This window comes from Calidris pugnax, unplaced genomic scaffold, assembly GCF_001431845.1.
Source record: "Calidris pugnax isolate Ruff unplaced genomic scaffold, ASM143184v1 scaffold261, whole genome shotgun sequence".
Classification (NCBI taxonomy): Eukaryota; Metazoa; Chordata; class Aves; order Charadriiformes; family Scolopacidae; genus Calidris; species Calidris pugnax.
In genome coordinates, this window is record NW_015090981.1 from 42167 (window position 1) to 62284 (window position 20118).

The following is a 20118-nucleotide window of genomic DNA, read 5'->3' on the forward strand; positions in this document are numbered from 1 at the left end:
AGGGCCCCCCCCACCCCTTTTCCCGCCCGCTGCGCAAGATGGCGGCCGCCCTCACTCAGGACGGAGGGGGGGCGTCCCCGCGGATGGAAAAAAAAGCTTCGTTTTTAAAAAAATTAAACATTTTACGGTGTAAATAAACAAAGGAAAGGCGTCTCCTCTCCCCCCCTAAACCCTCAAGTGTCACTCGCTCAATTATTCCCCTCAAAAACACCTTTGATAGTGGGTGTGTGTGTCCCCCCCCTCTCCCTCCCGCCCTTCTTGTCATAGACAACCCCCCCAGGCGTTGGTGCAGAAACCAAACGTTAACGGTGATTTGTTTTAAAAAATATGTCTTTAATCAGTGTGCTGATGGAGAGAGGGAGGAGGAGATGGAGGAGGAGGAGAGGGTTGTCCAGCATGGGGGTGGTGTTGTGAGGAAACGGGGGGGCTCAGTCTGTGGATTCCAGCACCGACTCGCTGAGGGCCAGGTCCCAGTAGTGCTCGGCCCCGTGTTTCTTGAAGTGCTCCCGGGCCATGTTCTCCGTGGGGCACTGCTTAAATTTCATTTCCCCGAAGCTGCGGTCCTTCGCTGTGCCCTGGGGAGGAGAAAAGAGGTCACTTTCAACCATGGAAGGTGTGGGGTGCTGCCCCTGGGGAGGAAGAACCCCCCAAAACCAGGAGAGGTTGGGGGTGACCTCCTGGAGAGCAGCTCTGAGGAGAAAGACCTGGGAGTCCTGGGGGACAACAGGATGCCCAGGAGCCAGCAATGGGCCCTGGTGGCCAAGGAGGCTGATGGCATCTTGGGGAGCATCAAGAAGAGCGTGGAGAACCTCAAGGGAGGCCCCAGCTGGAGCACTGGGACCAGTTGTGGGCTCCCCAGTTCCAGAAGGACAGGGAAGTGCTGGAGAGGGTCCAGCAAAGGGCTACAAAGAGGATGCTGAGGGGCCTGGAGCATCTCTCTGGGGAGGAAAGGCTGAGGGACTTGGGGCTTTGGAGTCTGGAGAAGAGAAGGCTGAGGGGGGATCTGATCAAGGCCTGGAAATCCTTCCAGGGTGGGGGTCAGGAGGATGGGGCCAGGCTTTTTCCAGTGGTGCCCAGGGACAGGACAAGAGGGAACGGGCACAAACTGGAACAGGGGAAGTTCCATCTCAACATGAGAAGGAACTTCTTGACTTTGAGAGTGGCAGAGCCCTGGCAGAGGCTGCCCAGAGAGGTGGTGGGGTCTCCTTCTCTGGAGACATCCCAACCCCACCTGGACACGTTCCTGTGGGACCTGCTCTGGGTGGACCTTCTCTGGCCAGGGGTGGGACTGGGTGATCTCCAGAGGTCCCATCCAAACCCATAGCATTCTGTGATTACCACCCCAGAGCAGAAGGTTTGCGTCCAATCTAGTGCCTCAGAATGTAATTTCTTCTATTTCATTGTTTCTTTCCTCCCCACCCATCTCTGAGGAAAAGTCAGGGAAACGTGGCTCTGAGCGACTCGGGGAACCCAAGAATAAACATTTCTTCTAATCAGAGGTGTGACTAAGGGAGCACCGTGTGTGGGAGACACTCCTAGATCTGTTACAGCTCAAGAAACGCTACGGAAAGAGTCAGAGCAGAAGGTTTGCATCCGATCTAATGCTTCAGAATTTCTTCTATTTCATTGTTTCTTTCCTCCAGCCTAAGCCCAAATATTGAATGACACCCACAACTCACCTCCCAAACCAGAGAGCATTTGTTTGTTTTCTTAACAGACTCCTCGTCAGACTCATCATCATCTGAAAAAACAAACCAAAACCAACCAATAAAGCCAATTTTAGTCCCCAAAAGCCCCTTCCCCACCCCTCCACCCACACAGTTTTACACTTACCCTCTCCCTTTGTGTTTGATGTTTGCTCGTCCCATTTTATTCGATGGAGCATGAGACGTTTGAATTTCTTCTGTGCTTTGGGGCCTGGGGGAAGGAAGAGGAAAGAAAAAAGGTGGGAAAAACACCTCGTGGAATTAATTAGAACTGTGGAATTAATTAGAACCGTGGAATTAATTAGAACCGTGGAATTAATTAGAACCGTGGAAACCGTGAGGAATTGTCCAAGAGCTGAGGCTCTCCTCGTCCTCAGCATCAAGGATTCAAAATAAAGTGATTTTTCCCTTCAACGTTGACCGCGCTGGGTTTTCTAACCAGTGGGTTTCCCAGTCAGTGCTAACCCCATTAAGAGCTGTAATTAAGAGAATTTTAAACGGGTTCCTTGAGCTTCCGGAACCTTCTGCCAAGAATTTTCCATGGCAATTTTTGCCAGAGGCAAGCAAGCTCTGGGAATGCTACGCCGTGACCCAAAAGCCATCCCAGGAACTTCCTCACCTCCTTCTACCACCACCACGTTGACGTCTTTGTGTAAAACCACCACCCCTGTTAGGTACAGCTGGCCGGCGTTTGCCTCAATTTTGAATTTTTTGGCTGGATTGCTCAGGTTTCTGACCCTAAGGATAAAAAAAACCAACAACAAAACACAAAAGTTTGTGAAAAAACCAGAATTATTGTCACCAGAAGAGGTCCCTACTCTGCCCTGACTTGGTCCCTCAGGGATCAGTCCTCAAAATCCACACCTCAAAGGGACACAGGTTTGTTATCGGACTGCTCAGAGAGGCTGCATCTGTCCCTTCTCATCCTCATTTCATTTAGAACCTGGAAGTTTCCTGATTCCTGGAAATCTATGCACCAGTTTAGCTCTGAGAGCTGGGAAATGGCTTTCCTCATCAGATAATTCCATCTGGGCTGAAACGCCCCAAACCCAACACATGTTTTTATGGAATCACGGAATTGTGGGAGTTGGAAGGGACCTTCTTAGCTCTGAGAGCTGGGAAATGGCTTTCCTCATCAGATAATTCCATCCCGGCTGAAACGCCCCAAATGCAACACGTTTTTATGGAATTCATGGAATTGTTGGAGTTGGAAGGGATCTTCTAGAGCCCATCTGGTCCAACTCCTCCTTGCCCAGAGCACAGCACTCAGGAGCATCCAGGTGGGGCTTGGAGATCTCCAGAGAAGGGGACTCCACACCCTCCCTGGGCAGCCTCTGCCAGGGCTCTGCCACCCTCACCCCAAAGACGTTCCTCCTCATGGTGAGATGGAACTTCCCATCTTCCAGTTTGGGCCCGTTGCCCCTCGTCCTGTTACTGGGAACCACTGGGAAGAGTCTGGCTCCATCCTCCTTCAACCCACCCTTTAGATATTCAATAAGGTCTCCCCTCAGCCTTCTCTTCTCCAGGCTGAAGGTCCCATCTCTCTCAGCCTTTCCTCTCAGGGAGATGCTCCAACCCCTCCATCATCTCCGTTGCCCCACACTGGACTCTCTCCAGCAGTTCCCTGTCCCTCTTGAACTGGGGACCCAAGAACTGGAGGCAGGATTCCAGTTGTGGCCTCCCCAGTGCAGAGCAGAGGGGGAGAATGACCTCCCTCCACCTCCTGGCCACACTCTTCCCTCCGCAGCCCAGGATCCCATTGGCCTCTTGGCCACCAGGGCTCATTGCTGGCTCCTGGAGAGTTTAGTGGCCACCAGGACCCCCAGAACCTTCTCCTCAGTAGTCCTTTCCAGCAGGTCCACCCCCAACCTCTACTGGTGCCTGAGGTTCTTCCTCCCCAGGAGCAGGACCCTACACTTGGCCCTTGGTGAACCTCATGAGGTTCTTCTCTGCCCAGGTCACTCTGGATGGCAGCACAGCCCTCTGGAGAGTTGCCCAGCCCTCCCAGTTTGGTGCCATCACCAAACTTGCTGGGGATACACTCTGTCCCCTCATCCACGTCACCGATGAATATTAGTGAGAGGATGAGTTAAGGGACATGTCCTTTGGGACAGTGGCATCACCACGGCCAATACTTGATGGAAACCCAGCACAGTCCTGCTCCTCTCTAACAGCGTGTTTTTAGAGGGAATTTTTCATTTCTTTAGAAAGAGCTGTGGGGTGAAGCCCCCCCCCGAGGGTGCCCCCCCTGCTCTCACCTGTACACAGCTATGTGAACTCCTTGTGAAACATCTTCTTTCAGCTTTTTCACCTTCTTGGCTTTTCGCTGTTCCGCCGTCAGCTTTCTGGCAGCGTTGGCTTCTTCGTGAGCTCTGGGTGCAAAGAAGAGAACGGCAGCGATAAGCGCAACGCAACCCCCCTCCCCACATCAAAACAGATCCTTCCCTCCTCCCCAAGTATGTTCCCCAGATCCCAAACCTGTGATTTCTGCCCGGATTTAGAAGCACCTCATCTTTTTTTTTTTTTTTTTTTTTAATCCAAATCATCCTCCCTCAGGGGCTCCTCCCTGAAAATATTAATTAGTAACAACCGCGACTTATCATCGTGGTAGGAAATTCGCTTAATCCAAGGCACGAGGCCACTCTCTGGTGGCAAGAGTTGATGATGGTGACTCAGTTTCCCCCCTGGGCCACCTGGGGTCATTCAAGGCAGCTGAAATAGGCCACAAGAGCAAGAGGAAGAACATCCCACCGCTCCCGCTCCGCTGCATCATCGGAGGGATGATTCTTTACAATGAAACGCAGCGAACGGTGCTAAACCTGGGTTTTTTTGGGGTCATTTTGACACGATCCGAGGTGCCACCTACTTCTGCCTCTTGGCCATCTGCGCCCTGACGTGAGCTTCAACTTTGGTGGGGTCTTGAACAGCTTCTGTCCCCAGCACCCGCATCAGGTTGGAAATCCGCACTGTGAGGGAACAGGAGAAGCTGCTGTTGGACACTGGGGTCACCCAACACCCCCATCCAACCTTCCCAACCACCTCCAGGCCACCAGGTTTGATGGCTAATGGGCCAGCAGGTTCTGCTGGCCACTTGCCCACCGTCCCCATCGTTACCTTTGGGCTCCGGGGGTGGCATCAGGCCCAGCCTGACTTTCTCTTGCAGCTCCTTCTGGGCTTCTCTCCGAGTCTGTCGCCTTAATTTTTTCTGCTCTTTTTTAGTTAAATAAACCCCCAGGGTCACCGGCGTGTCACTGTCCACTGGGAGGAGAAACCAAGAGAGATAAAAAATAAAGCTGCTTCTTCTAAAGCAAACCCTTTATCGACGAACCTGATCCCTGCAGCTGCCACAGAAGCAGGAAAATGGGTTTGGGCTATTTTTTGGACATTTTACTGCAAAGAAAAACCACTCTGTGGTCACTTTGATGTCGTTTCCTCAGGGCAAGGAGGTCAAAACCCAACCTGCTGGAGACGAGGGGCCGGTGTCTGCGCTGCCACCCCAGCGAGCACGGAGCAGGCCATCCATAAATGAGCAAATGACTGATAATCGCTATATTTTTTATATCAATTTTCCAAAAAACGAGGCAGAGACTCTCCCTCCCAATTCCAGCCACCTTTGCAGAGCTTTCAGACTTATCTTTGCCCGATTTCTCCTCTTCTTTGGGAAGAAGAGACACCGAGCTGCGGCGTTACAAGTGGGGAGGTGCTTTACCCACCGAGCGCCAGCTGCTTGGAGTATTTTATTTCTAATTTAACAGCAAAATCCCCCCAAAATTGGGGCAGTACCTGGCGGGTTGAGCTGCGCCGGGTGCTCCACGAGGTTTGTGATCCCAAAATACTCATCTTTTTTCGAAGACGTTCCACCTTTTCTAGAAAAGGAGAGAGTTGGGCGTCAACTGCAAAACTCCCAGCCCCGATTCCTGCCTTTTTTTTTAAAAAAAACAAGCCATGGGGAAAACAAAAAAGACAAAAAAAGACTAAATAACTCTTCCCTCGGGTCAGATGTGGTGGGTGGAGACACAAATTCCTACCCAAAGCATCGATGGGAGCTCCATGTGGTGAAGGAGACACAAGTATTACCGCGTAGGTGTCTCCCCAGGTGGAACATCCACCCACGTTTCCTACAACTCTGCCCTCAGTAAGACTCATAGAGAAAAAATCCTTGAAAAAACAAACCCCAAACCACCAAAAAACCAAAACACACCATCAATTTTGGGCCAAAAAACCCCTCCTCTAACTCCTCGGTTACCTCAGTCACTGTGAGAACGTTGCGAACAAAACGAGCGCCCGCCCGGATCTCAGAGATGAGGAAGGTGGAATTTAATAGCTCAAAAAGATAAATCTGGCCTGATTTATCATGGAATGGTTAAGATTTGGAAAGGACCTTGAAGATCATCTCATTCCAATCCTTCCAGCAGACCAGGTCACCCCATCCAACAGAATGGTTAAGATTTGGAAGGGACCTTGAAGATCATCTCATTCCAACCCTTCCAGCAGACCAGGTCACCCCATCCAACCTGGCCTTGACCCCCACCTTTACCCCCGAGATTCCTCTTGGGGCAGAACCACCAAAACCTGGCAAATAAAGATATTTACAAGTCGAGGCCGTTGGGGATGATGTAGGAGTCCCACCACTCAATCTCTGGGATCTCCCCCTCTTTCAGCTCCTTTTTGGGGGTAATCAGAGCCAATTTGGTGGAAGTGTGGATCCCCGTCTTGCGCGCGGCCTGCGAGATCTCCGCCTGCAGCTTTTCCAGCTGAGCCTGCGAAGGAAAAGAGGGATAAGGCAGGGAAAAAGGTCATTCCCAAAATAGCACAACCTTCAGGAAAAGCACAATATGTTTGCACCTGATGAGTTCTTTCTTTATTTTTCAATAAATAACCCGAAGCAGGAGGCAGGAGAAACCACACAGTGTCATGAGCAGGAGCTCATGAACCTGCCAAAAAATCTGGGATTATTAGGGAGCCTTCTAGGAGCACGGAGGGATCCCAAGGGAATATCTCCCTCTGGGCACCCTATCCCTGCACTTCTGTGTCTAACAAAGCTCTGGTCTCACCCCTTCTCCCCAAAAACTCGGGCGTTTCACCAAGATTCCTTTAAATCTCCACCTTTAGGGGTGATCTTTTCTGTGGAAAGAACGCTCAGCCAGAAAAAAAAGATCTATTCTATTTGGAAATGGTAAAAAATTAGGGTTTTTTTTGGTTTGGACAAGTGACTCCAGCTGTAAGAAAACACCCTCCGTACACATGTCCTATTTTTTCCTGCTTTTTCACCAAGGACAACGTTGAGAGGAAAAAAAAAAATAAAAAAAAAATTAAAATGAGGTGATTTTACTGAAAAGCTTCTTCCTCAAAGCCAACACAGCTCCCTTTGCACATCCCAGGAGAGGAGAATCGAACCTGCCAAAAAATCTGGGATTATTAGGGAGCCTTCTAGGAGCACGGAGAGATCCCAAGGGAATATCTCCCTCTGGGCACCCTATCCCTGCACTTCTGTGTCTAACAAAGCTCTGGTCTCACCCCTTCTCCCCAAAAACTCGGGCGTTTCACCAAGATTCCTTTAAATCTCCACCTCTGGGGGTGATCGCTTCTGCTGAAAGAACACTCAGCCAGAAAAAAATGATCTATTCTATTTGGAAATGGTAAAAAATTAGGGTTTTTTTTGGTTTGGACAAGTGATTCCAGCTGTAAGAAAACACTCTCCAGACACACGTCCTATTTTTTCCTGCTTTTTCACCAAGGACAACGTTGAGAGGGAAAAAAAAAATAAAAAAAAATAAAAATGAGGTGATTTTACTGAAAAGCTTCTTCCTCAAAGCCAACACAGCTCCCTTTGCACATCCCAGGAGAGGAGAATCGACTCCGTCCCGAACCGAACCCTCACGTCATGCTCTTGGGTGAAGCATGGCAAGACCTCCAATACCTTCGTTCGCAACCTCTGGGCAATTTTCTCAAATTTGCCTTTTTCATGGAACTTAAAGGTGCGTTTCTGACGTTGGGCTGGGGTTATGGAGACCCGGGGGTCAAAGTAAGTGTTGGATTCCATATCTTCCGAGGGTTTTTCTTTAAGCTGCTGTTTGAACTGCTCCCTCTTCACAGCTCGGATGTTTGCTTTTAGGGTTGGCATGCGGTGAGTCAACTCAATCTCTTTACCAGTCGCGTCAACAGTTCGGCCTTGCTCATCCAAGATCAGTGGCGTAGGCTTTGTCTGATCCTTCAGCTCCACTTTCCTGGTGGTTAAGAGAAGATAAAAAGACATTAAAAATTAGGAGCAGGGCATTAATTGGAAGGAATAGTGAGCTTTATTTCCACGGCGAGCACGAAACCAGCCCAGGACTCGTGAAAGGGCTCCTCGTGACGTTACATCTTCTTGTGTCACCATGAAGGACTCAAAGCTCAGGTGCAAGTTGAGAAAAGTGGCACCCAAAAAAGGACTTAACCCCCATTTCACCACTTTAATAGAAAATGTATTCCTTTAGCAGCTGTTAAAGCCACTTTTAGGGAACCAACAGCCTTTGGTCAGACTCTCTGTGGACATTTCCAAGGGTCAGTGTTGGGTCCAGCCCCTTCATTCATCGATGACTTGGGTGAAGGGATGGGATGTCCCCTCAGCAAGTTTGCTGGTGACACCCAACTGGGAGGTGGGGGGGTGACACCCCAGAAAGGCTGTGCCACCATCCAGAGAGACCTGGACAGGCTGGAGAGTTGGGGAGAGAGGAACCTGATGAAGTTCAACCAGGACAAGTGTCGGGTCCTGCCTCTGGGGAGGAAGAACCACCCAAAACCAGGAGAGGTTGGGGGTGACCTGCTGGGGAGCAGCTCTGAGGAGAAAGATCTGGGAGTCCTGGGGGACAACAGGATGCCCAGGAGCCAGCAATGGGCCCTGGTGGCCAAGGAGGCCAATGGCATTCTGGGGGGCATCAAGAAGAGCGTGGAGAACCTCAAGGGAGGTCATCCTGCCCCTCTGCTCTGCCCTGGGGAGGCCCCAGCTGGAGCACTGGGACCAGTTCTGGGCCCCCCAGTTCCAGAAGGACAGGGAACTGCTGGAGAGGGGACAGCAAAGGGCTACGAGGATGCTGAGGGGCCTGGAGCATCTCTCTGGGGAGGAAAGGCTGAGGGACTTGGGGCTTTGGAGTCTGGAGAAGAGAAGGCTGAGGGGGGATCTGATCAAGGCCTGGAAATCCTTCCAGGGTGGGGGTCAGGAGGATGGGGCCAGGACAGGATGGGGTCCTGTCCAAGGACAGGACAAGAGGGAACGGGCACAAACTTGAATAGAAAAAGTTCCATCTCAACATGAGGAGGAACTTGTTGACTTTGAGGGTGGCAGAGCCCTGGCAGAGGCTGCCCAGAGAGGTGGTGGGGTCTCCTTCTCTGGAGACATCCCAAACCCACCTGGCCAAGTTCCTGTGGGACTTTCTCTGGGTGGACCTGCTTGGGCCAGGGGGTGGGACTGGGTGATCTCCAGAGGTCCCTTCCAACCCCAAATCATTCTGTGATTCTGGCATCAGACTCACCAGGACCCCACAACCAAGGGAAGGTACTCACGGCGGCGCGATGCCCATGGCGTGCAGGTTGGCCAGTCCCACCATGTTGGCGTTGCCGATGAGCCCCGGTTTCAAGGCCAGTTGGGCCTGGATCCTGGCCTGCAGCTCCGCAGCTTTCCTGGCCTTCTCGATGGCATCGTTCATGAACGTCGCTGCCTGGGAGGGTTGGATGGTGTTGCCGATGGGGAGCCGTCCCGATTGGGACGAAGATGAAATTTTGGGCTGTGGAAAGATGAAAGAAGCTTCGTTACGTGCCTGTGGGGGCACACCAAAGTCACTCCTGGAACGGGGAGCAGGGGATTTGCCCCTTTTTGATCTGGACAGGCTGGATGGATGGGCCGAGACCAACGGGATGAGGTTCAACAAGGCCAAGTGCCAGGGCCTGGAGCATCTCTCTGGGGAGGAAAGGCTGAGGGACTTGGGGCTTTGGAGTCTGGAGAAGAGAAGGCTGAGGGGGGATCTGATCAAGGCCTGGAAATCCTTCCAGGGTGGGGGTCAGGAGGATGGGGCCAGGCTTTTTCCAGTGGTGCCCAGGGACAGGACAAGAGGGAACGGGCACAAACTTGAACATAAGAAGTTCCATCTCAACATGAGGAGGAACTTGTTGACTTTGAGGGTGGCAGAGCCCTGGCAGAGGCTGCCCAGAGAGGTGGTGGGGTCTCCTTCTCTGGAGACATCCCAAACCCACCTGGACACGTTCCTGTGGGACCTGCTCTGGGTGGACCTGCTTGGGCCAGGGGTGGGACTGGGTGATCTCCAGAGGTCCCTTCCAACCCCAAATCATTCTGTAATTCTGCCATCAGACTCACCAGGACCCCACAACCAAGGGAAGGTACTCACGGCGGCGCGATGCCCATGGCGTGCAGGTTGGCCAGTCCCACCATGTTGGCGTTGCCGATGAGCCCCGGTTTCAAGGCCAGTTGGGCCTGGATCCTGGCCTGCAGCTCCGCAGCTTTCCTGGCCTTCTCGATGGCATCGTTCATGAACGTCGCTGCCTGGGAGGGTTGGATGGTGTTGCCGATGGGGAGCCGTTCCGATTGGGACGAAGATGAAATTTTGGGCTGTGGAAAGATGAAAGAAGCTTCGTTACGTGCCTGTGGGGGCACACCAAAGTCACTCCTGGAACGGGGAGCAGGGGATTTGCCCCTTTTTGATCTGGACAGGCTGGATGGATGGGCCGAGACCAACGGGATGAGGTTCAACAAGGCCAAGTGCCAGGTCCTGCACTTCGGTCACAACAACCCCCTGCAGCTCTCCAGGCTGGGGGCAGAGTGGCTGGAGCTGCCTGGAGGAAAAGGACCTGGGGGTGTTGGTGGCCTGTGGGCTGAACAGGAGAGGGCTGCCCAGGGAGGTGGTGGAGTCACCATCCCTGGAGGGATTTAAGAAACGTGTAGACATGGTTCTTCAGGGCCTGCTCTAGTGCCCAAGATTACTGGTTTGTGGTGGGGTGTTGCGTGGGTGGGTGATGGTTTTTTGGTTTGGAGGTTGTTGTTGTGTGTTTAGGTGGTGGGAGCTGGTGTTGTTGTGTGTTGTTGTGTGGTGGTTGTGTGTGTGGGTTTTTTTTGTGTGTGTGGTTGGACTCGATGATCTCTGAGGTCCCTTCCAACCACTACAATTCTGTGATTCTGTGATTTACCTGTGGGGTTGGGGGACTGATGAAACTCAACTGCTTTTTCCGCTCTTCGATCTGCCGGGTGGCTGCTTCCATCATCTGTTTGATCTGTGGAAAGAAAAATCGGAGAGTTTGTTTTTCTTCCCTCTAGGAGAAGGTCCTTTGACAGCTCCAAAGGCAGGAGAGAGCAGAACTGTCTCAAACTTTCCCCACTCAAAGGCTTCATCATCATCATCAACCCAACAAAGAAGCATGAGGGAGCCTTGTCAAGGGAACTAGGCTGGATATTAGGAAAAAATTTTTCACTGAAAGGGTTCTCAGCCCTTGGGATGGGCTGCCCAGGGAGGGGGTTGAGGCCCCATCCCTGGAGGTGTTCAAAAGCCGGGTTGATGTGGTGCTGGGAGGGATGGCTTAGTGATGATGCTCCTTGTTTGTTGTGGGGGTGTCTATTTTTGTCAGTTCAGTTGACAGTTGGACAAGATGATCTTGAAGGTCCCTTCCAACCTAGAAGATTCTGGGATTCTGTGAACTAGAGGCAACAACTGCCGCAAAGGAGAGTCAAAAACCAACTTGAGAGAGAGTTTATTTTTCTTCCCTCTACGAGAAGGTCCTTTGACAGCTCCAGAGGCAGGTGAGAGCAGAACTGTCTCAAACTTTCCCCACTCAAAGGCTTCATCATCATCATCAACCCAACAAAGAAGCATGAGGGAGCCTTGTCAAGGGAACTAGGCTGGATATTAGGAAAAAATTTTTCCCTGAAAGGGTTCTCAGCCCTTGGAATGGGCTGCCCAGGGAGGGGGTTGAGGCCCCATCCCTGGAGGTGTTCAAAAGCCGGGTTGATGTGGTGCTGGGAGGGATGGCTTAGTGATGATGCTCCTTGTTTGTTGTGGGGGTGTCTATTTTTGTCAGTTCAGTTGACAGTTGGACAAGATGATCTTGAAGGTCCCTTCCAACCTAGAAGATTCTGGGATTCTGTGAACTAGAGGCAACAACTGCCGCAAAGGAGAGTCAAAAACCAACTTGAGATACAAATCAAGACAAAGTCAACTCTAAACCACGTTGGGATTCAAGATCTGCGATGGAGGCAGCTCTGTTCTGGGGCAGAGCTCGTTTAACCGCTTAATTAGACTCACCTGTAGCTTGGTGAGCATCCCAGGGCTCTCTGAAGGTGGGCCTGGAATAACCTCGGGCTCATCCTCGACCTCCTCGAATCGTGGGATGCGCCGCTTCTTGACGCCGGAGGATTCCTTGGATACCTCAGAGTCATCACCAAACACATCCTGAGGTGAAGAAGAAAGAAGAGGAGAAAAGTGTGGTTAAAAACAAAGAGTTCTCCTCAGGGCCACTGTTTTAAGAGGAGAAGCCACCAGGGGGGATGAGATCCAGCACCGTGCTGTGGTTCGGAGTTTCCAGGGAGGATTTCACAAGGATGATCTACTGGAGGGCCCGTCTGTGCCCTGGATCCCCACCAAAGAAGCATCAATGAGATCCAGGCAAGAGCTTGAAGGACAAGAGACACCACAGGGACGTGCTTGTGTGAAGCCACCATCATTCTCTCAGGTGGGCAAAGGGTTTTTTGACACCGAGGAGATTTAAGGTCTCACTCAGCTACACAGAGAGATGGAAAAAGCCAACGCGGCTAACTTGCAGGATGATCTACTGGAGACCCCATCTGTGCCCTGGATCCCCACCAAAGAAGCATCAATGAGATCCAGGCAAGAGCTTGAAGGACAAGAGACACCACAGGGACGTGCTTGTGTGAAGCCACCATCATTCTCTCAGGTGGGCAAAGGGTTTTTTGACACCGAGGAGATTTAAGGTCTCACTCAGCTACACAGAGAGATGGAAAAAGCCAACGCGGCTAAAAGGGAGTACTTCTGGAGTACTGGGACCAGTTGTGGGCTCCCCAGTTCCAGAAGGACAGGGAACTGCTGGGGAGGGTCCAGCAAAGGGCTACAAAGAGGATGAGGGGACTAGAAGATCTCTCTTGGGAGGAAAGGCTGAGGGACTTGGGGCTTTGGAGTCTGGAGAAGAGAAGGCTGAGGGGGGATCTGATCAAGGCCTGGAAATCCTTCCAGGGTGGGGGTCAGGAGGATGGGGCCAGGCTTTTTCCAGTGGTGCCCAGGGACAGGACAAGAGGGAACGGGCACAAACTGGACCAGGGGAAGTTCCATCTCAACATGAGGAGGAACTTCTTGACTTTGGGGGTGGCAGAGCCCTGGCAGAGGCTGCCCAGAGAGGTGGTGGGGTCTCCTTCTCTGGAGACATTCAAACCCCACCTGGATTTGATCCTGTGGGACCTGCTCTGGGTGACCCTGCTCTGTCTGGGGGTGGGAGGAGATGATCTCCAGAGGTCCCTTCCAAGCCCGTATCATTCTGGGATTCTGTGGTTTTCATGTCTTCCACCAGCTTCAGAGGGTTTGGTGAAGGAAGCCGCCCTGTCCTACCGTGTCCTCCCCAAGAGGAGCAGACCCTGGGATGGGCCAGGACATCCATGGAATTCCCTCAAGCTCCCACCCAGCTCAGATCCAAAGACTCCACAGTCAAACCGAGCTGCTCCAGAGACCCTCAGAGAGCAGATGGGGCAGTGACCCCACAGCTGGACCCACATGTAGCAGGAAGGTCAGAGAAGAACAGGCGAGGTGTGTTTCAGAGGGAGCTTTTGGGGGAAGAGCGTCCTCAAAACACGTCCCAGCTCGTGAGGTCGCAGCCACGGGTGTCATCTGCTGGGTGGCTGGTTTGTGTAGGGGACAAACAGGATTTATCCGTGCACCTGGGTTTATTGTAGTGTGTGTCTGTGTCAAGGTGTTATTGGAAAAGGAAAATATACACACCGGTCGTTAGCGTTAGTCGTAATCCCTTCTTCAATATAACGCTTCGTATCCTACAAGGACACTTCCTCATCCAGACACAGGTACTTCGGGGAAAACCTACAAGTTCAAGAGAAAGGACTTGCCCATAGTATAAAGTGTGGAAACCGTTACGTTTTAGTTCCTGAAAACTTCCCAAAGCCAACGTCCTACCCCGCAAGAGTTAACCAAGGAGAGAGAAGACAGCGCCCTGAAGACAGCCGAGCCGTGGTGGGGATTAATCCCCTTCCTCCTCCTCTTCCTCCTCGCCACGAGATCTAAGCACCCAAGTGCAAATTCAACTCTAAAACCTGCCCCAGGTTGAGTTTTTGGCAGGAAAAAATCAGTCTGCGAGTTACAGCCACCATCTGACAACCTCAGCAGAGCACCTCGTGTCGGGAGAGATCTAGATCTTGATGGAGGATCTCCAAGAAAGGTTAATTCTGGAGAGCAGGTGGGATGGGACCTCCTGTCCCCACACCAGGAGCCAAGAGAAGAGGATAGAGCTGCTCTGCTCCTTCCCAAGCCCTGCTTTTGGGTTAGAACATCATGAACCATCTGCAGACCCATCAGAAGACACTTGACTGGAGAGGAACCACCTACTCCACACCCAGCCCCATCCCTGCTCCACCAGCATGAGATTCCCCTCTACAAAGGCTCTTCCTCCATCCCCGTGTCCTCCTGCCACGGCCAGGAGGAAGATGAGAAGACAAGAGAACCCAAAAATGGACATTTTGTGAAGAAAGGAAGAATTCATGCGTTTTTAGCTGGGCCCTGGGGCTGCAGGAGTCACCCTGCCAGGCTGCAGCCCGCAATCATGCCACCACAAAGGACCAAGAAGTGATGGGATTGATGACATCTCCATCTCTCCACGTGCCACCAAGAAGCGATGGGATTGATGACATCTCCATCTCTCCACCATCTCCATCTCCCCAAGAAGTCAAAAGCAAGAGGGGAGCAGCTGGGATCCACCATCCCACCCAAAACCTGGCTTTCTAAGGACGCTGTGGCAGCTCTGCCAGCTCAATACCCAAATTACAGCAGAACAGCAGCATGGAAATACTCAAAAGACACTTATTGACACCTCTCACTTTCTAACGACGCCGTGGCAGCTCTGCCAGCTCAATACCCAAATTACAGCAGAACAGCAGCATGGAAATACTCAAAAGATCCTTGACCCCCCCCCTGTTGTGGCCAAGAAAACTCCAAAAGATCAAATTCCTGTCCTTTTAAGCTGCCACCTCTCACAGAGAGGTGGGACACTGGAAGCCAAAGCTCTCCAGATGGGTAAACTGGGTTGTACCACTGCTCCTCAGGGTGGAAGATGTTCTAACACACCCTTCGTTAACTGGTGAAGGCACCAGAGCTGGAGGAAAGTCCTTCTGGCACCAGTTAAAGCCTCAGCCAGACAATGGGAGAAAAAACAAGTTTCTAAGAGAAAAGAAGGAGCACTGGAAGCTGCCTCCCAACCCACCTGAAGGGATCCAGACCCCAAAAGGGGATTATTCCAACTAAGTGAGGGTGAGCGCTGACTGAAACCCTCCCAGAGAACCACAGGTTGCCACAAACCAGGAATCCCTCAGAAAAAGGGAAAGGGAACTCAAGTAATGGACAAAAAATTGCCATTCCAGAAGATGGTGAGTGAAAACTTCGAGAGAAGAAAGGAAATGGAAAGAGGTTTGGATGCAGGAGGTTTCCACCATCCCAGAGAAGAGTCAGATGGAAAAAAAAAACCATCACAGAGCTATGAAATTCCTACTGGAATTCACCTTGTGGTGACAGGGGTTGTCAAAAATCAGCCTCTTTTGGAGAGATGGCTGGAAGAGGGAAATGTGGCACAGCTGGGCAAGGAAGAGCACCGGGAAGTCGCTGGGAGCACCGAGCTCCGCGCGACGGCGAAGAGCACGGAAGAAAACGGAGCCCAGTGAAGTCACTCTGCTGCACAATCGTAGCAGGAATGGTTAAAAGAAAGGAAAATCCCCAGTTTTCCACCGAGGAGAGCATCCGAAGGCAAAGAGAACCCCAAAGGTAAAGGCTCACACACTTCATCATGGAAAAAAAAGAGTCTTTTCTCTTGAACTTTTAAGCGTTTACGAGATGTACCTCTCTGGAAGAGGAAAGTGTGGTAGAGTGCCAAGTGCTGCCTCCAGGGCCACCAAACCACAGACAAAAAAAACCAATAAAAATAGCAAATTCAATGAAAAAAAAAGCAATCAATAATCAATAATCACCTTTAGCTCTCGCTTGCGGTTGCGGTCGCTGTTGGATTTGGAGTGTCTGGAGCTCCGGCCTTCCTCCACCGCCTCAAAGAGCTTGTCCACAAACCTCAGGGTAGAATCGTCCAGAAAGGGTTTGAGGTGGTCTGGAAATTAAAAAAAACCAAAAAAAGGAGTTGTTTAAATTCAGAATTCAATGCTGGGGATGTGGGAGAAAGGAGAATTCGCCAAAGTTTGGGCAGAGCCTGTAAAACAGGGATTTAAAGGTGGATTCAACCCGATCGACGACGATCCCGAAAACCTCTGGATCCCATCACCAGGAGCTTTAAATTGTGAAGGATTAAGGGAGTCCAGGCTTCAACTAGAAAAAATTTGGGGCTCTAATGGTCAAGAAAACCCCAACAACTGTAGGTTAAATGATCATTTTCAATCCCTTTAGAAAAAAGGGCCTTAAATTCCTTTTTACTTCCGTATTTTTTGTAATATATTCCAAGGCTTTTGATGGTGTCTCACCTCTCTGGGTGGATCTGCACTCCAGATGCTGGAGGCTGGGTCAGTGTCCCCCCCAAGGACACTCCAGAACTTCAAAAAAAACCAAAAAAAGGAGTTGTTTAAATTCAGAATTCAATGCTGGGGATGTGGGAGAAAGGAGAATTCGCCAAAGTTTGGGCAGAGCCTGTAAAACAGGGATTTAAAGGTGGATTCAACCCAAAAGCGACGATCCCGAAGATCTCTGGATCCCATCACCAGGAGCTTTAAATTGTGAAGGATTAAGGGAGTCCAGGCTTCAACTAGAAAAAATTTGGGGCTCTAATGGTCAGGAAAACCCCAACAATCGTAGGTTAAATGATCATTTTCAAGCCCTTTAGAAAAAAGGGCCTTAAATTCCTTTTTACTTCCGTATTTTTTGTAATATATTCCAAGGCTTTTGATGGTGTCTCACCTCTCTGGGTGGATCTGCACTCCAGATGCTGGAGGCTGGGTCAGTGTCCCCCCCAAGGACACTCCAGAACTTCCAGATTTAGGTGGTTTTTTATTTGTTTTATCAAATTAACTCAAGAGAGACCAGATCTCACCCCTGCGAGGATGCCATTCGCCCCCGAAACGCCACCACCGGCGACGAAACCACAACCCAGCGTTAGGTGGGTCTTCTGGGAGTGATATTAAACCCAATTTGAGGCTATTTCAGGGCTATTTGAGGCTTTTTGTGCACTGATTTTCTCCGTCAAGGGGTGAGAGTCAGGGCCCACGGGACGTACCAGCTGCTTTCTTCTTGTCCATGCCCTTCCCCACGCAGTTGAGCGCGGCGGTGACCACCGTGGGCTCTGAGAAGCCCAGGACTCGTTTCACCGTCTTCTCGATCCATGGTTTGAGCTCGTCCAACTCCCTTTTGGACAGAGACATCTTTGCCAGGAGCTGAACCGAATCCTTTCGCTTCTACCTAATAAAAATGAGAGAGGAGAAAACCACAAAGTAGTAAAAGAAAAGTATCGGGTTATCATAGACCGGTTTGGGTGGGATGGGACCTTAAAGACCATCTAGACCATGGTAGGGCCACCTCCCACCAGCCCAAGTTGACCAAAGCCCTCTCCAACCTGCCCTTCAACCCCTCCAGGGATGGGGCAGCCACAGCTTCTCTGGGCAACCTGGGCCAGGCTCTCACCACCCTCCAAATAATCAAGTCCTTCCCAATATTGCACCTCAATCTTCCATTTTTCAGCTCAAAACCCTTCCTCCTCATCCCATCACTCCCCTCCCTCATCAAGAGTCCCTCCCCAGCTTTCCTGGAGCCCCTTGAGGGACTGGAAGGGGCTCCAAGGTCTCCCCAGAGCCTTCTCTTCTCCAGGCTGAATCACAGAATGGTTTGGGTTGGAAGGGACCTTAAAGACCATCCAGTTCCCCCCCTTGCCCTGGGCAGGGCCACCTCCCACCAGCCCAGGTTGCTCCAAGCCCCCTCCAACTTGACCTTGAACCCCTCCAAAGATGGGGCAGCCACAGCTTCTCGGGGCAACCTGGGCCAGGCTCTCACCACCCTCAAAATGAAGAAGTTCTTCCCAATATTTCATCTTAATCTCTCCTTTTTCACCTTAAAACCCTTCCCCCTCATCCCATCGCTCCCCTCCCTCATCAAGAGTCCCCCCCCAGCTTTCCTGGAGCCCCTTGAGGGACTGGAAGGGGCTCCAAGGTCTCCCCGGAGCCTTCTCTTCTCCAGGCTGAACCCCCCCAACTCTCTCAGCCCCCCCTCCCAGCAGAGGGGCTCCAGCCCTCCCAGCATCTCCGGGGAGGCCCCATCCAACAGCTCCATGTCCTTCTGATGGTGGTGGCCCCAGAGCTGGAGGCAGCACTGGGTCAGGGGGGTCTCCCCAGAGGGGCAGAATCCCCCCCCCTCACCCTTTGGGGGTGCAGCCCAGGGGGTGGGGGGGTTGCTGGCCCAGGTTCACAAACTGCTTTGATCACGTTCCAGCAGCAAAGCCAAAATTACAGTTTTTTCAAGGCAAAAAAAAAACCCTCTCCCCCCCTCTGTTAATCGTTAGCGGTTCTCACGCTGTCAGTCCCAGGCTGCAGAGGAAATAATGTTTAATTACCCCCCCCAGCCCCTAATCTGATTTGGAAACCTCCAAGTCTCCCTTTATCTGGAAACAGGAGCAAATCTTCTTAAGGAAACACGTTTGACCTCGGCGGCGCTTCCCCAGGTGAAAAGGCCCTGCAGAGCCTTGACCTGAGGCTAAAACACACCTTAAAACGGGCTTCACCGACACCTTTGGTGCCAAAACCAGCAGCAAAGCCAAAATTACAGTTTTTTCAAGGCAAAAAAAAAACCCTCTCCCCCCCTCCGTTAATCGTTAGCGGTTCTCACGCTGTCAGTCCCAGGCTGCAGAGGAAATAATGTTTAATTACCCCCCCCGGCCCCTAATCTGATTTGGAAACCTCCAAGTCTCCCTTTATCTGGAAACAGGAGCAAATCTCCTTAAGGAAACACGTTTGACCTCGGCGGCGCTTCCCCAGGTGAAAAGGCCCTGCAGAGCCTTGACCTGAGGCTAAAACACACCTTAAAACGGGTCTATTTTACCAGAAAACCGCTAAAATACAGTCCTCACTCCTAAATCTCAGAATTAAGACTTTTAACAATGAGTTTTAACAAAGTTCTGCCCCGTTTTAGGGTCTGCCAGAGGGAAACGTGCAGGTTTCAGCGCAGTTTCAACACCCCCTCTGGAGAATTCCTGCCTCTCCGTGGCCAAAAAGCTGGAAAATCTCAGAAAAAAAAGCAGCTTTGTGCTTTTTTTTTACAACAGGTTTCTCAAAGATAAATTAAAAAGCGGCAGCAAATCCAGGGATTTAGAGGATTTCACCTCAAATTTCCCACTCCGCAGCCCGGAACGTTTCGGGACCGAGGCGGAGATTCAAGAGGAGGGGAACTAATTAATTAATTTACTCCACCTGACACGTCAATAACTTTGTATGTACGCTATTAAATACAAAATTTATATAATTAGCGCTTGTTTTAAATTGTCCATTAATAATTTTCAACTTTTCTAGGCTAATTAGAGGAAGGCAAGAGTTTTAAGGGTGTTTTACTCAGAATATAGGGAGAGTAAAGGTGTCCAGAGGGAATGTTTCCCCCTGTCCCCAGGCCAGGGGGACTCCTAGTTGTCACCGAGGGGAAAATAACACCTCGGGGCGATTTTAAATTATATAAAAATAGATAAAACAGCACTAACCGGCTTCTCTCCGTTCCTTCCCGCAGCGGTGAGGAGCCGAAGCCGGTGCTCCCCCCCCCGCCACACAAACCGCTTCCTTCAGGGAGGGATGGAGAAGAAAAAGAAGAAGAATTCAGCCTCGCAGCCCCAAAACCGCTCGCCCGGGGCGGGAATTCCCGCCGAGAAGCCGCTACCGCCCGCCCCAAGGACGCCCGGTAACCGCCGAACGGCTCCCGCTCGCCGTTAGAGACCCCCCCCACCCCAACCCCGCCGCAACCGGGACCCGCGGGGTGCCGCTGGCCTCCCGTACTCCCCAGAGTCCCCACTCAACGGCTGAGGCCCCCCCCCCCCCCCCCCCCCCCCCCCCCCTCCCCGCGGGGCGATTTTCCGCCCCATTTCGGCGTTGTAGACCCTCCGACAGGCCTCGTAGGCCAAGCGTTGCCGCCGCCGGCACGGCTTCTCGTAGTAACGGCCCCGGCGCACCGCCTCGGCCAGC

At 51.7% G+C, this 20118-nt stretch overlaps 1 protein-coding gene across 1 annotated transcript; it reads right to left on the reverse strand.

Annotated features, from left to right (window-relative positions):
- Nucleotides 1-312: 312 nt before the first annotated feature.
- Nucleotides 313-19802, reverse strand: PRPF3 (pre-mRNA processing factor 3). Its single transcript, XM_014953585.1, has 16 exons — nucleotides 19644-19802; nucleotides 17184-17365; nucleotides 15940-16070; nucleotides 11993-12139; nucleotides 10884-10967; nucleotides 10088-10308; nucleotides 7627-7933; nucleotides 6300-6466; nucleotides 5490-5572; nucleotides 4821-4964; nucleotides 4573-4672; nucleotides 3965-4078; nucleotides 2326-2444; nucleotides 1834-1917; nucleotides 1680-1741; nucleotides 313-575 (listed from the first exon to the last, which is right to left on the reverse strand). The coding sequence occupies exons 2-16, from the start codon at nucleotides 17326-17328 to the stop codon at nucleotides 429-431; spliced, it is 2055 nt and encodes a 684-aa protein (XP_014809071.1). The 5' UTR covers nucleotides 17329-17365; nucleotides 19644-19802; the 3' UTR covers nucleotides 313-428.
- Nucleotides 19803-20118: the final 316 nt, after the last annotated feature.

Excerpts from the sequence above, each read along its gene's own strand:
- PRPF3 (XM_014953585.1), bottom strand. The coding sequence starts at position 17,328 with ATGTCTCTGTCCAAAAGGGAGTTGGACGAGCTCAAACCATGGATCGAG. Across the intron at positions 12,140-15,939 it reads ACCGCAAGCGAGAGCTAAAG|GATGTGTTTGGTGATGACTC; the intron begins GTGATTATTGAT and ends TCTTCACCTCAG. Across the intron at positions 2,445-3,964 it reads GTTCACATAGCTGTGTACAG|GGTCAGAAACCTGAGCAATC; the intron begins GTGAGAGCAGGG and ends TTTTATCCTTAG.